Source organism: Ammospiza nelsoni, chromosome 1 (genome assembly GCF_027579445.1).
Source record: "Ammospiza nelsoni isolate bAmmNel1 chromosome 1, bAmmNel1.pri, whole genome shotgun sequence".
In the NCBI taxonomy this organism is placed as follows: Eukaryota; Metazoa; Chordata; class Aves; order Passeriformes; family Passerellidae; genus Ammospiza; species Ammospiza nelsoni.
In genome coordinates this window covers 65670709-65687160 of record NC_080633.1, presented here as the reverse complement: position 1 = coordinate 65687160, position 16452 = coordinate 65670709, and the positions used below count along the sequence as shown (strand labels likewise).

Genomic DNA, 16452 nt, shown 5'->3' with positions numbered 1-16452 from the left:
AATTGATTTTTTTAAGTTTGATTTGGTTGTCAGAGCCTGTACCTACTGCTTATGTTACTGAGATTGCTCTTCTTGCAATGTGTCAGGCCCTAAGAAGGGGATAGAACAGAGCACAATCTAAAAGTCACTTGAAGACAAAAAAGCCTCTTCTTTATAAATTGTGGGAAATCAAATGTATCATAGATTTTTCTTTGAGCTCTGGTGTCTGATCTCTGGTAAAAGTGACCTTCAATGGGAACAGGACTTCTGTTTCCATTTTCTTACATTTACAAGGAAGATGGAGGTTATTATGTATTTATGTTTGCATTTTCTCATGTATATAAAAACTACCAATTTTTATCTGCTCTGGAAGACAATTATTCTGAGTAGTTCAACTTATGTCCTCTCCAGAAAAGAGTGGCAAAAAATGTTACCCAGTCCGTGCAAAAGTTTGGTTTTTATAGTGTCAACCACATAAAAACATATGATTGACTCTTTGGGGGAGGAGAACAAATTTACAAAGTCCAGTTACATTACACAACAAATATAATTTCAGTCTCTTAAAAGATCATTAATAAAACCAGAGGTAAACAAGCACCTTTTTAGCTGATATTTCTGAGATGGAATGAAAACAACAGTATGAAGCTATTGATTGCCTCTATCTCTTCTCAGACCTTTTTACATACTAAGAAAAAATTCAAATAGGATAAGCAACTGAAATTGATTAAAAAAAAAAAAAAAAAGAAGAGCCTCTTGTTCTTTAAATTATTTTTAAACTGTCAACGTACTCTATTGTTCAGAGTAAATTAAGTAATGCAAAAATATGGCATCCTGCTGCATCAATTTAAATCTGCAGTAAGCACATGAACTCTAGTGAATAATTTCATCTAAGGTTTAAAAAGGTAATGAGAGCAGGATTTGGTTCTGTGATTGTAGTAATTAATTACCTAAGTCAGGCCTTTATTTTTTTTCTTGAAACAAAGTCAGAACTCACTATAATATGTTGAGATGGGGGAAGCCAGCTGGCATATCCCTATCTATCAATTGACTAAATAAATGCAGAGTCATTAAATATAAAATCATCATTATTTCTCTTCTGTCCCTTGCCAAGGCAGTAAAACTTTTCTAATTATGTCCAATTCCACTCCATATATAATGCTGACTGAATATTTTCCTTCAGTGGTACCTGGGGCTCTGAGTAACCTGATGTAGTGGAAGGTGTCCCTGCCCATGGCAAGGGAGCTGGAACTAGATGATCTTCAGATCCCTTCCAACCCAAACCATTCTACAGTTCTGTGATTAGCAGACACACTTTCCTGACTCCTCCTTGAGGTCTAACAAACAACATAAGAAGGGGTATTTGAGCTCCAAAATATTTAAGATAATCCCTCAGAGCTGTATAAATGCCTAATACTACAGTGTGCAGCTGTGTGTTAGGTTTTATTTGCCGTGTAGAAGTAAAAATAGACACTGCACATCCTACCCAGCCTTTATGAGACGATGGGAGATGTGCAGTATTTACTTTGACTGACACAGAGAAGAAAATTTTTAAACCAGATGCATTTTCAGTTTTATATTAATTTGTTTAATTAACTGCTGAATTTAAAAGCAAGAGGTTTCACGTCAAATTAGCCTAATTATCAGACTATTGCATCAGCAACAGTGTCTTGAAAAGGTGCAGTAGATGGATAAGATAGCAGTGGAGTGTGTTTCAGATTTTGCCTTGTTAAGAGGTGGATCAGAACTCTCTCTGAGCATAGGGAGGGTCAGAATGGAATATGCTCATTCACCCTCACAGAATCCATTCCAGTGTCTTTGAACTGAGTTTGTTGATACCAAAGCCATTTGGTGTTTGGTTGCTCAATCAGTAAAAAATGCATTGATATTCTGGAGCTCAACTATCAATATATGTCATCTTCATAAGACGCCAGGAGACTAATTTAGTGTTTAAAAAGCTATCCAAATAATGGCATGGAAATCTTGGGAATACAGTTCTGATATCAGAAGCTTTGCTGTGCTCAGAAAGGGTAAGAAATCTTGTTTTACAGAGAGCTGCTTCTCAATTTCCTTTAATGCTTCTCACTTTCCCTTCATATTTCAGAATGCAACAACTTAGCTCTGAACAGAAACACATAAGAGAGTGTTTAACTCAGTATTTAGCTCAGTCAAGCTTTTAAAAGTTTGTTTCTTCATAAAAGCATCATTTTGGGATTTTTTTTCTTCAACTCAGGACAATTGCTTCATGCTACTGAGGCAGAAAAGGCGAAGATTTAATAATGCTGTCATTTTGGGAGTGCACACAGTGTCTGTATGAAGGCAGCATCATTGCACTTTGCAGTCACTTAATGCAGCTCTGAGGTGAGATTGGGCTGCCAGACAGCCCTGCAACAAAAGGCAACACAATGTAAAGGACTTCTGCTATAAAAAAGTACATCAGGAATTTTATTTTTGTCTACTTAGTCCTTTCTCCCTCCGAGAGGTTCATTAGTCTCCAGTGGAAGATAGAGTATGATTCCTGCCTTTTAAAGAACGATGTCAAAGGAATCATTCTCACTGCTTTTCATGCAGATACTTGAACACCTGTTTCTCCTTCATTTATCTGCCAAAGAAGATTAGTTCAGGATAACACCTACTGATTTTATGAATTACTGCTGTGGTGTTTTTGCCTCATAGTAATAAAGGTGAATACCACAAATGACTTTTCTTTAGGCCTTCAGCAAAATTATATGCAACAAAATCAGAAGATGTGTGGGTTGCATGATAATTTTGCTTTAATGTTAAGCTAAATTTAAGATGCCATCATATGTAACTGTCGTGTTTCTTCATAGTGTATTTGTCTGAAATATACACCACCCCCTTATTCTGTAAGCCTCCTTGTTATTATGGCAAATTCAAATACCTTGTAGTCAACTAGTTTCAAGGAACCTTGCAATATTTGCACGTTATCAATGTCATCTTTTCCTACTGCTTATTCCTGATTTGCAATTATAATAATTCATGATATTTCAGTCATCCCCACAGCAACTAATTATGATGGTAGAAATAGGCTGACATCTATTGCTATTATGCAACAGAAATAAGTGAAAGTTCACAAGAAAAACCATACAAATCTTATTGATGTAAAAAAAAAGCCAGGATAAAGTTAGAACAGAAGAATATTTAGGTAGAGTTATCCACAAAATTGAGGGGATTTTTTTCCTGACTTATATCTGAAATTTGAAGCCACAGCAGTAATATTTTAATGTATAATTAATGTATTTATAGCAACATAACAGCATTTTGATTATCTTCAGAAAAATATTTCAAGGTACTGTCATCTTTGAATAGACTTTTAATTGCCAGAGAGCAGTGATTTGCATTATCTTTGTGGTTCTTTTGTGAAGTATTTGTCAAAATCTGCAGAACAAGTTGACTTTATTCTCTGTTAAAAAAAACATCTACAGTCAGGTCACAACCCAACACTGGGCAGAATTTCACATTTCAGGTTCACATTCCACTGTTCCTTCACATACTGTATTGCCAGAAAGCAATTCATAATAATTAAGATTTGTCCAACATGAAATACAGCGCACGCTCTTGTACTTCCTAGAACTGAAAGAAAAAAAGTAAAAGAAGTCTTAGTATTCTTTGAAATTAATGAGTGAAAATTCCTGAAGCCTGTGTTGACAAAGGATTCTAAACCTGGATGCCATGCTAGCTAGTAAGCTGCTTTTGCAACCAGCACTACACAGGCCATGAAACTGAATCAATTTTTGTAATTTTAGATGTCAGTATGTTGAACTCCCTATTACTTAAGAGGTCTGATTTAATCATGCAAGAAAAATCCCCTGATTTGCATGATAAGGAGATAAAATTCAAGTTTCTTTCAAAGGCAAATCAGCTGCCTTTGCACATTTCCTGACAATTAGATAATGGTATAGTTTCGTGTGTTGGGATCAAGGGTGTTTTCTGCTGACTCATTAAACACACGTTTTAAAAATAAATTTACTCCAGGGCAGACATAGTAGAAAAAACCAAAGTCCATGGTAGTCCAGTATCTTTTCTTGTACTCAACAATTGTGTTACATGCAAGAAGCAGGGTAAGCAACTATTTATCTAACTCCTGACTTAAGAAATCAGACTGAAGTACTCAGAAATATCCAAATCAAGCCATGTGGATTTATCCTTTGTGTTGTTGGAACCAAATTTAGCTTTAATGGATATCTCATGCAGACAATTCCACAATGAAAAAAGGCGTTGTGCACAAAAGCACCTTATTTTCAGTTGCACCCTGACCATTTTGTTGGGTGCTCTTTATCTCTGGCGTTTCATGAATGAGTCAATGAGTGTTCATGGTGTTGCAGACCTCTTGTGTTCCCTGTTGACTTCTGTCCTTGCTGTAGCATCTCTCTGTGCTGGCAATGGCCCCGCCTGGAGCAAAGGGCCGTGACCACACACAGGAGAGCCGGAGCTCGCAGCGCTGCCAAAGGCCGCCTCATGCATTCAGAGGGCAAAAGCCATTGTGCTGGGGGTTTGCTCTTGTCTCTGGCTCTGGAAGCATGCCGGGGCTGTGGAGATGCTTTGAGGGGCTATGCCAGGCCAAGGAAGCCCTGTCTGGTGTAGCTCCCAGCAGAGGATGTGTACTGATGTTGTCTGTCCTGTTTTGTGCTTGATTTTCCTCCAAGAGAACAGTCTGGTTTACATAGTGTGCAGCCTAGATGACACATACTGTGTATTTTTGTGAATATGAGGGGAGCCAGGACCTTGCTGTAAAAGAATAGATGACCAACAAAAAAGTGGTTCTGCTATTATTCTTTATTTCTCTGCAAACCCCATTCTTTTTTCATTTTTTTCATAACTTTTTTAGTCTTGATGTATCTCTTTGGAGATGGATACCCAAACTTGTGCTAGCTGTAGACTATTACACTAGCACAAAGGGGCTGTATATATTTCCTAGTAATTTCAGATTTCTGTTGCCTTTTTTTACTGCCCCAAGCATTAGGATGATGTTTTCAGATTATTCTCTGCAGAGTTGTCCAAGCACTATCTTCTGAGTGAGAATGACTAATAGAGCTGTTAAGTGTGTACAGTTAGGGCTGCCTTTTCCCAAATGTATTTTTTGCTCTTATCAATGTTGAATTTTGTCACACATCATTTAGTATCATAAGAATTCTTGTAGCTCTTTGCAGTCAGCCTTAGTTTTGACTGCAGTCAACAAATTTTGTCATCTCCCTATGGTCAACATTTCTTAACTGTGTTTTTGTAAGACATCCCTCTGTTTATGTATGGGACATTCCTTTTTAATTTCTACATGTTGCTATTCCACTAGAGGATAATCACATCTAATTATCTAATGCAATTTTAATTCTTCCAATGACCTTAACATAGAAGTTTTGGAACTTTGAGGAGGTCAACTTGGAACAAACATCTTCATTCATTGACTTCAAACCCAGGAGAATTCTTCTCTCATCTTCTGTTCTAAGCCTCCAATGTGTAGCTTTATTCTATATAACTGTTCCTAGACTGGTGGATGGGAACAAGGCTTACTGGTCTGTAGTTCCAAGATGACTTTCAGACTTTAGAGAATAGCAACCTTCTATTTGCCATCTCCCATTTTTCTATCTTATCTAGATTACATATCACACTTACTCTGTTCATATTTGATTTCCTGATGAACTCAAGGAAGAAAACTGTCTGGTCTTGGCAGTTTGCTGCTCTGATTTTATTGATTTCTTTCAAAAGTTCTCCAAGTGACACTTCACTTAGAAATAATTCCACAGCTCCTTGTAAAGAAGAGTTGCACTTTGCAATTCTGCTGAAGCTCTTCAGGATTAGCACTGATGTGAAAAATATTTGGCTTGTTTACCATGGCCTTTATTCTTCAGTACCATTGCTTTTAACCTTAGATCATCTATAATTCTACCAATTTTCTGTTTGGTTTTCTACACAATGAACAGAAAAACTGTATTAGGGTATTGAAAGCAGGGACACTTTCACAGATGTACTAAGATATGACACTGACAATATTATCTACATTTATAACGTGATTACACTGTAAGAAATGTCCAGAGTATTAATAATATCTACTTCACTTCACTTCACTTCACTTCACTTCACTTCACTTCACTTCACTTCACTGTCCTTCTTGCCTCTTATTTTTGAAATTTGCTTTTCATATCAGTACTTCAGTTCAAAACTGTTACCATCTAAACATAAACATATTTCATATCTTCATCTCTGTCTCCCCATCCCAGACAAGCATCAGAACTGTTTTTGCACACACACACAAAAAGCATTAAGGTAAAATAAGAGGAAAAAATATGTTATTTTCTCAGATAACTTCAACATTTTCTGGAGAGGAGCATAAAGCAATTTCATCATTGGTGGCCTTAAAAAAAATATCATTATTAAAATAATGGAATAATTAGTATTAAAAGCAGGGTGGTGCATGCCAAATTCTCATGAATCTGTTCTGCATTCATGTTACTGTAACTGAAGTCACAGTCTGGTCGCTTTTCAGTCTGTTGATTCCAGAGGACTGCCATGTATAATGGAAAGTTTCTCTCCATCTGGGAATGTTATCCTTTCACCCCAAAGAAGCAAAAAAAGAGTCAAAGCAAGACTCTGAATGTGTAAAACATTCTGAAATTGCATGGTGGGCCTTTACTGTAGCTTGAACTGCTATCAGCTACCAAGCCAGAAAGCAGACTGCACTATTTTGGGAGATAAGACGCTGTCGTTAAAGACACTTTGGGGTTTTTTCAGCATTATGTACCAGCCAGCTAGCACCATTGCACAAGCTGGAAATATCATCCAAATATAATTGCTGGATGGTGTGACAGCTGCAATTCAAGAATCTTCTTATTTTGGAGGAAGTGTTTGTTGCTTTGTGATTCAGTCATTCTTATAATCAAGCATTAAATGAATGATTTCCTGTTTGGCTCCTAACAGAGGTCTGTGTTGAAGGGTTGATGCCGGTTCATTTCAATAACAAATGCATTTTTAATTTGTGTGTGCTTAGTCAAGATTTTCTGGGTGTAGAACAGTAGTGATGGTTTCTGAGAAGTATCTGAAATATTCATAACATTTCTCTCAAAACGGTGCTAAGCCAACTTCTGATTTAAGTAGGTATTTCTTAGTCACAAGCTGTGCTTTGTATTTATTTTTAGTAGGAGTACATGTAGACACAGATAAACAAGTCCCCATCTATTTTGCATGTCAGTTTGGGAGGCTACGGTGTACTAATTATTCCAGTCTAAGTGGAAAACTGTAATTTACTTCAACAGTGTTTGAGTCATGTGTGAATATATTTTAAATTATCTCAAATCCCTTTCTGGTGAAATAGGAGCATCCAGCAGAGCAGGCTTTTTCATTGTAGCCAAAATAGGATGTTGTTAGGGAGTAAAACACTGGATTTACACATCTGTCTGGCAGTGGGTACCAGGCAAAATATGTTTGTAAAGTTACAGCTGTAAGGTGAACTCAAGCTACACAGCAGTTGGCTGTTGCTATAGAGAGTTGTGCTGCTTGTCTTACTGACTACAGTTCTCTCTTTTTTCAGCAAGGTGATCCTCCCAGCTGGCAAATGAGGGGACCAAATACTGGCCAGTAGCTTGGTTGTCATCTCCAAGTGGTCTGTCCAAGCATTCTTTCTGCCTTCTTATCATCAGTCTTCCATTGTTTTGGTTTTATCTCTAAATTTTTCCCCATACTTCCATCCCAGAAAAGCTGACTCCTTCACCTTTAAAAGTTACTCTGGAAAATCCAGTTTCCTGACATCTTCTAGACTTCTTTATGTAAACTGTGCTCTGTATTTTGCCATCTGGAAGTGTTGTCTGATGAGGAGCAAACCCAAAAGCAGCAGCTTGCCCGGGTAGTTACATGCCATGTGTAAACTCTGTCATGGAGAGAACTCTCCAGAGAGTCACAGGAGTTGTTATCTTATTGAAGCAATGTCCACTGTGGTTTTTGCTTTGAGGAAGGTCCCTTTAACTTATGCTATGCTGCAGAATATTGCAATATTGCAAATAGATATTTCTACTGTTGGCACTGCAGATCCCTTCTGCTGTCTCATCATTCTGAGAACCACCTTCTCAGGGCAAAGGAAACACTTTGCAGATATCTCACCCAGCTCTTCACCCACTTGCTTTTAGCATAGTTTTTGTCTGTTGTACATACAGAAATCTGAGACTGCAAGGTACCTAAACCAGGTTGAGTCACTTGTAAAAACCAGCCATTCCTTGGGATGTACAGCTGCTTCTGATGCTGCCATGTATCTTTTTCAGATGGCATCACTCATCTTGTCCAGTTGCAAAAGTTTGACATGTAGAACCCATATTCTTTGTTTTCCTTTGATATTACAACCTCTGCATGTTGTTACACAGAAGTCTGTAGGGGAAACCACCATTTGTGAAAATGTAAATGGATCTCCTACCTTTTGCTGGTGCTTAGAAGATAACCTCATTCCAGTCAGCACTGTGGTGGTGATCACTATGGTCAATTAAGCTTTAGCACAGCTATAGCTACATAGGGTGCTGGTAGCAGCATGGACATAAGCAGGGGCTGTTCTAGTCTGCCAGGTTTCTTGCTTGGACAAAAGCCTTCTAATCAGCCAGTACCACCCCCTCACTGCTGTTTTTGATGCCTAAATTAAGAAGTCTCTGAGTGCCAGGTTATGGCTTTCCACTCTGCACTCACACTGTCTTTGCAGAGCAAGTGTACATTAAGATATGCTATGTTACCTTGTTGCAAATTTCTTTAATTAAGATACAGAATCTACTTTTTCATTAAGCTGTGAAAAGCAATACCTTTTGCTGGCCCAGCTTTCAAGTTCTTGACCTAGTACTGCCTAGGAACTCATGAAAACACTGTACAGCAATTCAGAGGGAAGAACAGAAGAAATGTATTTTCTTCATTTTTTCAATATTCTGATCTACTTTCTGAATTTCTCCCTAACTTCTCAAGTGTGACTAGAAAAGCAATTATGTACAAAAGGTATAAAAATGCAAGTCTTTCAAAAATCCTTTTGATAGATTATCACAGTTTGCTGACACAGTGGAGTTCTGTTTTGCTCTTTATCAGCTAGGCAGCTGAGGGTGGTAACATGTTTCTTAAGGTGTCTACAATCTTGTTTTCTTTTCAAACCTGCTTTCTTAGGGTTGTTTTTTTTTTCCCCTGAACACACAGCTTTTGTTATGTTTGTCAAGATTTCTTGTTTTATCTCCTGCTTTCATGCATTCATCTTCTGCCATGCTTGCTCGGCTTGGCCTGTGAAATCCATTATGTTGGGTTTCTTTGGATCTAACTTGAAGTGTAGTTCTTTCCCTAGGAAGACACCTTCTTTGATTGATTTTTTTAAGGCCTTCTGTATGAAAAAAATACAGTCCATCTGTTCTTGGATTAGGTTTCTGATTTCTTTGGTTCAGAAAGAATAAAGAACTATTGTGGTAGAGTTGTTCAGATATAATTTCTCTGCCTTTCCCTGTGTTTGCTGAATTTCTGGTTGCATGCTCTTTTTCTGAGTTATGTTCCTGTATTGTGATCTCAGTGTGGTTTGTAGTATTTTGATTAGCTTCTGCAGTTCTGTATTCACAGATTTGACTTTGCATCCACTTTCCTCCCAAGTCTGTCCTCTGGCAGTTCACTTGTAGTAATGGTCAGTACAAGTCTAGGGTTTTCTTAAGGCTGCTTTCATTTCTTCCCCAGTTTCACTTTCTTTCTCAATCAGTAAGGAAAAGAAGATTGAATTTTTATCTGTAGTTACCAGGTGTGCCAACTGTTTCACCTCATAAAGTCTTCCAGTGTGTAACCAGGAATTTTAGATTTGATCCTGCACTCTCAAAGGAATGTGTATATTTTTACTGTGTCATTTCAAAGGATTACCTGTCACAAATGAAGATTTATCATGTTCCCAGTCTAGTGCTTCTAACTGGAAATGGACCATTGTCTTGAGCTGGTCTGTATTGGAGTGGAAGCAAGATGCCTTGACATCATCTTCTCTATGCTTTTACATAGTCACAATCTAAAAGAAGTCCAGTTGTACTTGCAAGACTGGAAATGAAATAAAATAAAAACAATTGGGGGTGGGATGTTAATTTTATTTTTCCTCTTTTTCCTGTTATTTTACTTGCCTTGATGACAGTAGCAAATTTTAAGTCTAGAAGGGTCATTTCCTAGCCTAGAGTGTTGGCCCATGGTCACAGAGCAGGTGCTGTTAATGCTTTGCTACTGATGTAGCAGGTGGTGTGCCAAGTTGCTGCAGCTTGTCTGTACCTCACTTTTCCACTCCGGTAGTGATGAGCTGAGTTTGCTTGAAGAATGTTTTGAGTTACTCTTTAGTGTGGCATCAGTGCTGTGGGGCTTCTCTGTGTTATTAGTTTGTCTCGTAGCACATGCCACAGAAGTTTTCCAAGTGATTCACATACTGAAGGGAGTTTGTTTGGTCAGCTGATTTGGAGAGGTACTTCTATACACTTTTCAAAATCAAACTTAACCTTTTATACCAGCCTATTTTTTTCCTTCAAATGTTCTTATTTCATAGAATGGGAGTGCTAGGCTACAGTCACAACAAGGAATGTCATGGGCAAGCACACAGACAAAAAGAGGCCCCCAGCCTTTTCTAGGAAGTAATCTGTCTGAATTAGGTTTTGTAGTTGGTACTGTTGCAGGAAAACCTTGGCTGGTATTAGAGATGCTCAAAACTTTTGTAAGGAACTTTAAATCTCAAAGATTCAGAAGCCTGTTGGAATAGTTTTACTTTCCTCAGGCTTTAAGATACCTATTCATGTTTGAAGCCAAGGAAAATTCATATTTAGCAATGAGCAGAGCAATACAGGTATTTTTTAACCAAGCTATGTTTTGGTATTGGTCATACCCCAAGCTCAGTGCAACAATGCTGAGTGTCATGCCATAGCTATTAAAACAACCCCAAAATTAATGGAGCTCTCAGTGAGCTGATACATCTACATTTTCCTCAGTGATGTCTAAGACTTGCACCTATAGCAGTATTTCTTTTCTTAAAACTACTCTCTTCAGTCAATTTTAATTTCAGGGGTATATTCAGCCCTATTTTTATGCATCTTTATCTCAGTCATTCACCCTTAGATTCCTTTGCAGTCAGTGCAGCCTAACAGGCACTTCCAAGGTGCAACTCAATCTTGTTAAGATTCTTACATTATTCTGAGGTTAATGATGCCCAAGACTTGATCATAACATATGAGGAGACCAACGCAGAGGCAGAAGCCCACACTATAAAAATTTTTATCAGCTGAATCCTACTTCATTTGATTGCCAAGAAAGTCTACCTAGTTGTGAAAATTTCAAGATGATGTGTAACATTTTTAAATACATAATCCATCACATTTGAAAATCTCTTCTTCCTTATAAATCTAAAGAAAACAGTGATGGTTGTTTATCTAAACATTGTGAAAAGCAATTGGTTTACTTGTTTCTAATTATTCAGATCTGAATTATTAGCAAAGCAGATTTCTATTAAAAGCAAGTATAATTGAAAGCTTCTGCTCTCAGCTTCATCCTGTAACAACCTTTGCTTTCTAAAATCATCATGAAAATTACAGTGGCCTTTAAAAGGAAGAATTCATGCAAAGCATCCCCCAGTGCTTTTTAAAACAAAAGCCAAGGACAACCTCAGAAAAAAGCAAGGTTAAGATCCAATTGGCCAGCACAGACTGGGATTTTGTTTCAGTTGTCAGACGAAAAGGGCAGGCCTTGTTTATTTAGTCCACCCTTTGGTGTAGCAGCAACATGACAATTGCTGCAAAGGAGGACACTTTATCATTATCTTGTATAATAATATTTATTATTAATTTATTGTTGTCTCATATAGATGCAGGTTGGAATAGTTCATCTGAGGTGTTTTTGCCTCGGAGGGAAGACAGGAGGATGGGAAGTCTGTGTGTCCTGACGGCACAAATGCCGCTCTGGCTGGTTAATGGAGCAGCAGGAGCGCTGGGCTCAGCGGCAGCGCGGAGCTTCGCCGGCTCAGCTGGAGGAGCAGCCCACAAGCACTGCCATCACGGAGCACAGCAGCCTGTTAAAGGGATAAAGACAAAACTGTGTTTGATTTTCAGAGTGGAGGGGCAGGAACTTCTCCTGACCCTGTCAAGGCTTTACTGATCTTAATGGGTCTGCCACAGAGGAAAAACTCTGCTTGAACAGCAGAGGGGGGCTGCTCCTGAGGGACGAGTTCAAAAATAGCAGCTCAGAAACATTAATAAAAACATTTCCCACTGTTTCTTCATCAAAGCATAAAAGAAACAGCGTACTGCAGAGCACACTGGCAAAATCTGTACGCTTCTACCATTAAGTACACATGGGCTCATTTCTCTAAACTAGTAACTGAGAGTTTCTTGTAGAGTGGATGAATTTGTTGCAGTAACTAGTTTCTGGAATAAGTAGACCCAATAAAGAGGGCTTAATGCTTATTTCTAATCTCCTGGAAGGTTGTACAAATGAAAAAAAATGAGGTTAATCACCAAGGAAAAACACTAATGAAGTAATACATCTTTTCTTAAATATTAATTATAATTCAGTTTTTCCCATCACAGAATTTACACGGTTCTCATGAATCAAGGATTAATTCAAAGGTTTACATTTATCCTCTGCTGTGAATGGATTCCTTCTCAGTGGAGAGTGAATGAATTTATTTTGTACCAGCTTTCTCCTTGAAATGAAAATCCTTCATAAAAGAACTGGCAATCTTAGTCAGAGAAATCCAGACCAAGTAAAGCATTTCATTGTTCAGAGTGTTAGACTCTAATGAGTTCTGTGTCTAAATGTTTTCATTTTTTTTCCATCTGATCAGCAATAGCTTAGCAGGTTATGCACTTAAATGTACAACACTTGTTTGGGAGGAAGATTTGAATTGAAGAAAGGCAGCATGTTCCACAGTTTTAATATAACATCTGCTATAATTCAGTGCTGCTCTTAGCCCAGCATGCCCTTCCTCTAAATATCTTATTAATTAAACTGGCTTAGTAGGAAAATAGTTAATACTATAAGTCCTGTACCTACTTAGAAAGGATTTAGAAACTGAAAAAATTTATTTTGTCTGAGCTTCAGCTCAAGGGTTGTAGGTTTTTTCATTCTTGAAAACAAGCAGATCACAATAGGGAATATCCGATAAATTTATATATGTACAGTCTTCAAAATATTTATATTCTATCTTTGAATGCAAAATGACTGTGTTTCTTACCAGTACTATGATAATGAGGTGGGACCTCCTAGCCATGAAGTCATACGCTGCTACCTTGCATAACCAGCTCTTGTCTGGGCAGGAGGGTGACACAGGACACCCAGGTGGATGCCAGTGAATTTGTGTGCAAAATGGGGATCTCTTACTTAGCTATCTGTGGTCAGATAGAGTACAGAAATAGAATTTGCCTGTGTCTTTGTTCTGTGTGCAGTGCTGCTGTCTGTATGCAGAAACTGCTGCTTTGCTGCTGATTCACCCATCTTGGTTTCCCACTGACGAGCAAGTTCAGTGTGCTGCTTATTCTAACAGAAAATTACACTTTTTGAGACCTATTGGAAAAGGTGCTGGGTGCCACCAAATTGCTCTTTAAACTCAGTCAGTTTTAACAATTTCTTTGGTGGGAAAAGGCTCAGGAATTAGTTGCAGCTTGTTCTGGCTCTTCTTGGAAGGTCTGAGAGCAGCTATTCTTAAGGAGGAAGAGAAAAAAGCTTTAAATGCTGCACCAGAACAAGACCCTTTCAGCACAGGGAAAAGGCAGCTTGGAGAGCAGTCTGCAGTGTGACTCCAGAGTTTTGTAGTTGAGCCTTTCTTTTCAAAAGCATATTAAAAACTTAGAAATCAGTGTTTCATTGCAAGTCAGCTGAGGTGCCTAAAGCACTTCTTCAAATGGTGTTGTTAGTTTAACAACCTCCAAAATGAAACTGCACCATGTGGCTGGTTAATGGGTATGGTGTCTGGTGCTTCAGCAAAGGGACCTGCCTTTAATTCTCATCCATGCTGAAGTTCAGAGAGTGTGTCTCTACCTGGGGAGACCAGGGTTTTTAACTAGCTTCTGACTGTACATATTGGTCATCTTTGTCCTGAAGAATACATGCTCAAAACTGATTTTAAAAACAGGGAAAAACATTTATTCTGTGGAAAAAAGTGAAGCAGAGCTGGCCTTGTTCATATTAGCCCTAAGTATCTGGCAGCAAATAAGTTGCAATAAGCACAGTGTGCCAGTATAAGCATAGCTAATTCACTAGATATATGGGTCCCTGTGGGAACAATCAACACACAGCAGTACCAAGAAAGGTTGCACCTTCCTGTTTTCAGGGGAGAAGAGGGGGTTTCCAAGCCTCTTTTGCTTTAAATCTGCCTTGGGCAGGCTGAGGATGCTAAGTCCCAGTTCATTTGTGTGTGTGTGTGTATGTGTGCATCAGTGCTGGGTCTGCTAGAGGAGCATATGGCAGAAGCCATTTGCCCTTGACTGTGCCTCTTTTTTGGCAGGCACAGGCTTGTTTCTCACAGAGCGGGTTCAGTCACAGCCACTCCTTCACATCACTTCTTGAGCCCCCAGCTTCTGGCTTTCAGCTCTTTGCCTGTGTGTGTGTCCTTTGTGGTGTTTTGGTTAATTGGACGTTGTTTTAATTACTACTGCACTAAAGAAACATGTATTTTCTATCTGTCATTTTGCTGCTCAGTGACCGCGGTCTCCAAGCAGCCAATACACAACTTGAGCTGTTCAAATCTGGCATAAATTGCAGTGGCTCTCTTGGAGTTTCCCTGCTTTACATCTCTTTAGGGGAAGACACTCCTCCAGGGAAGAGAAGGCTCTATTAATCAGCTCTTTTTTTGCACTGTCCCAAACACCATAACGTGCCCTCACTGGAACAAGTGGCAAAGAAGCCTTGGCTTTCACAGCTTGGACACAGTCCATGGCCATGTTCTGTGGCCACATCTTTACTTGGTTTGAGCCTTTGTGTTGCCTTCTTTCTTACCTTTCCCTCTTCAGCTCCTGCAATAATCTCCCTTTTCTCCCTTTGCTGTCCCTAACTCTCCACAGAAATCAGAAATGTTTGGCTTATGTGTCAAAACCAAGCAATGGCTGTGCAGACATGCCCTTAAATCAGTCAGTTTACCACCATTTCTGTCAGTAACAGCCACACTGCAGTAGCAGACAGATTCTCTGGACTACCAGTAGCCTTTATTTCGAGATGCTAAACTGCACTGACTTGAAGAGGAGAAAGAGCATTTTTAAATGCCTTTAAAAGGCATAGAGCCTTTTAAAACAATAATTTCCCTTCTTTTCTGTTTATATTGACCCTTATCCTTTGTTACAGCTTTGGAAAGAAAAATGTCAATGAGGCAAAGCAGAGAGGAGCTTATAAAACGAGGAGTGCTGAAAGAAATTTTTGATAAAGGTAAGTGTTTTTCTTTTCACAACAGTAAATTGGCATCCCATATAGCTTTATGGCCAGACATTGCATAATTGTAACACTAGAAACCAGGAACAGAGAGTTCTGAATTGCAAGACTGTGCAAAATAAGATCTCTGAACACTTCTCTTGACTTTGCTGTAATCTGGCCCTCTCTGTTGAATACATGTGGTAGTTAGTTAGCAAATAAAAATTAAAAATAATCGGAAATGTAAAGCAATAGAAATAAAAATCACAGCAATAGGCAGTAGTCACTGACTGCAAAGAGCAAAGCATCCAGGCTGTGGAGAAATGTAGTGGGTTCATGTCTCTGTGTGTTGCCATTGTCTGGTTGAGTCACTTTGGAATTAACTGTTGTGGAAAAGGGAAACATTTAAAGGTTTTGGATCCTGATGAGCACAGAACTATATACTTTCCCTTGAAACAGTTCAGAAGAGATAATAATTCCTTGTTCAGGATAATTAATTTGTTGAGTTTTTAGTGTCTTGTTTATGCAAAATGCCATTGTTTTACAAAAATCATTGTTTTACACTGGTAACACAATACATAGTTGACATCTGTTACATACATGTCAGTATTTGAGTGCGTCTTCTATTTGTTTTGCTGCTTCCCTTGTCAATTACTAAGGTAATTAATTCAACAAATTATATAAAAACATAATAAAGTTACTTCTTAATCACAATAGAACTTATGCATATGCTTTAAAGCCTCATTAATTCAAAGTCTAAAGGTTTTTGACATAGCAGTAGAAATAGCAGTACAAAATCTCATAGAAGTCAACAGAAATTAGAAGTTTCCACAAATATTAGAAGTATGGCCTATTTCAAAAATTCAGGACCATTTAAATCTGTTACCTGCTTTTTACTCGAGCTTATTAGGAATTTAAAAATTTACTAACTCAGGCTGCTAATTTTTTTAAGTTAAAAACAAACTGCAGCAAAAATGTGCTTATCATTAAATTTTACAGTTTCTACTAGTTATGTGTAGTAGTGTGCTCTCACTATGACCTAGTGGCTTATAAACCATCCTAGATGCAACTTGAGAGTAAAAACAAGTCCTGTCAACAGGCTTGCCCTTCTCACTG

The 16452-nt window shown here is 38.3% G+C and overlaps 1 protein-coding gene across 8 annotated transcripts in view; it reads left to right on the top strand.

Moving 5' to 3' along the window:
• The window catches only part of PHACTR1 (phosphatase and actin regulator 1), a 325876-nt gene that overhangs the window by 235138 nt on the left and 74286 nt on the right, over positions 1 to 16452 (top strand). For 7 of the 8 annotated variants that reach the window (XM_059472153.1, XM_059472144.1, XM_059472170.1 and 4 more), the window contains one exon: positions 15274 to 15354. The exons of the other annotated variant lie outside the window; for it this stretch is intronic. In XM_059472153.1, coding sequence (XP_059328136.1) covers positions 15274 to 15354 — 81 coding nt within the window. The remainder of the gene's footprint in view (positions 1 to 15273; positions 15355 to 16452) is intronic. 8 annotated transcript variants of the gene reach the window in all.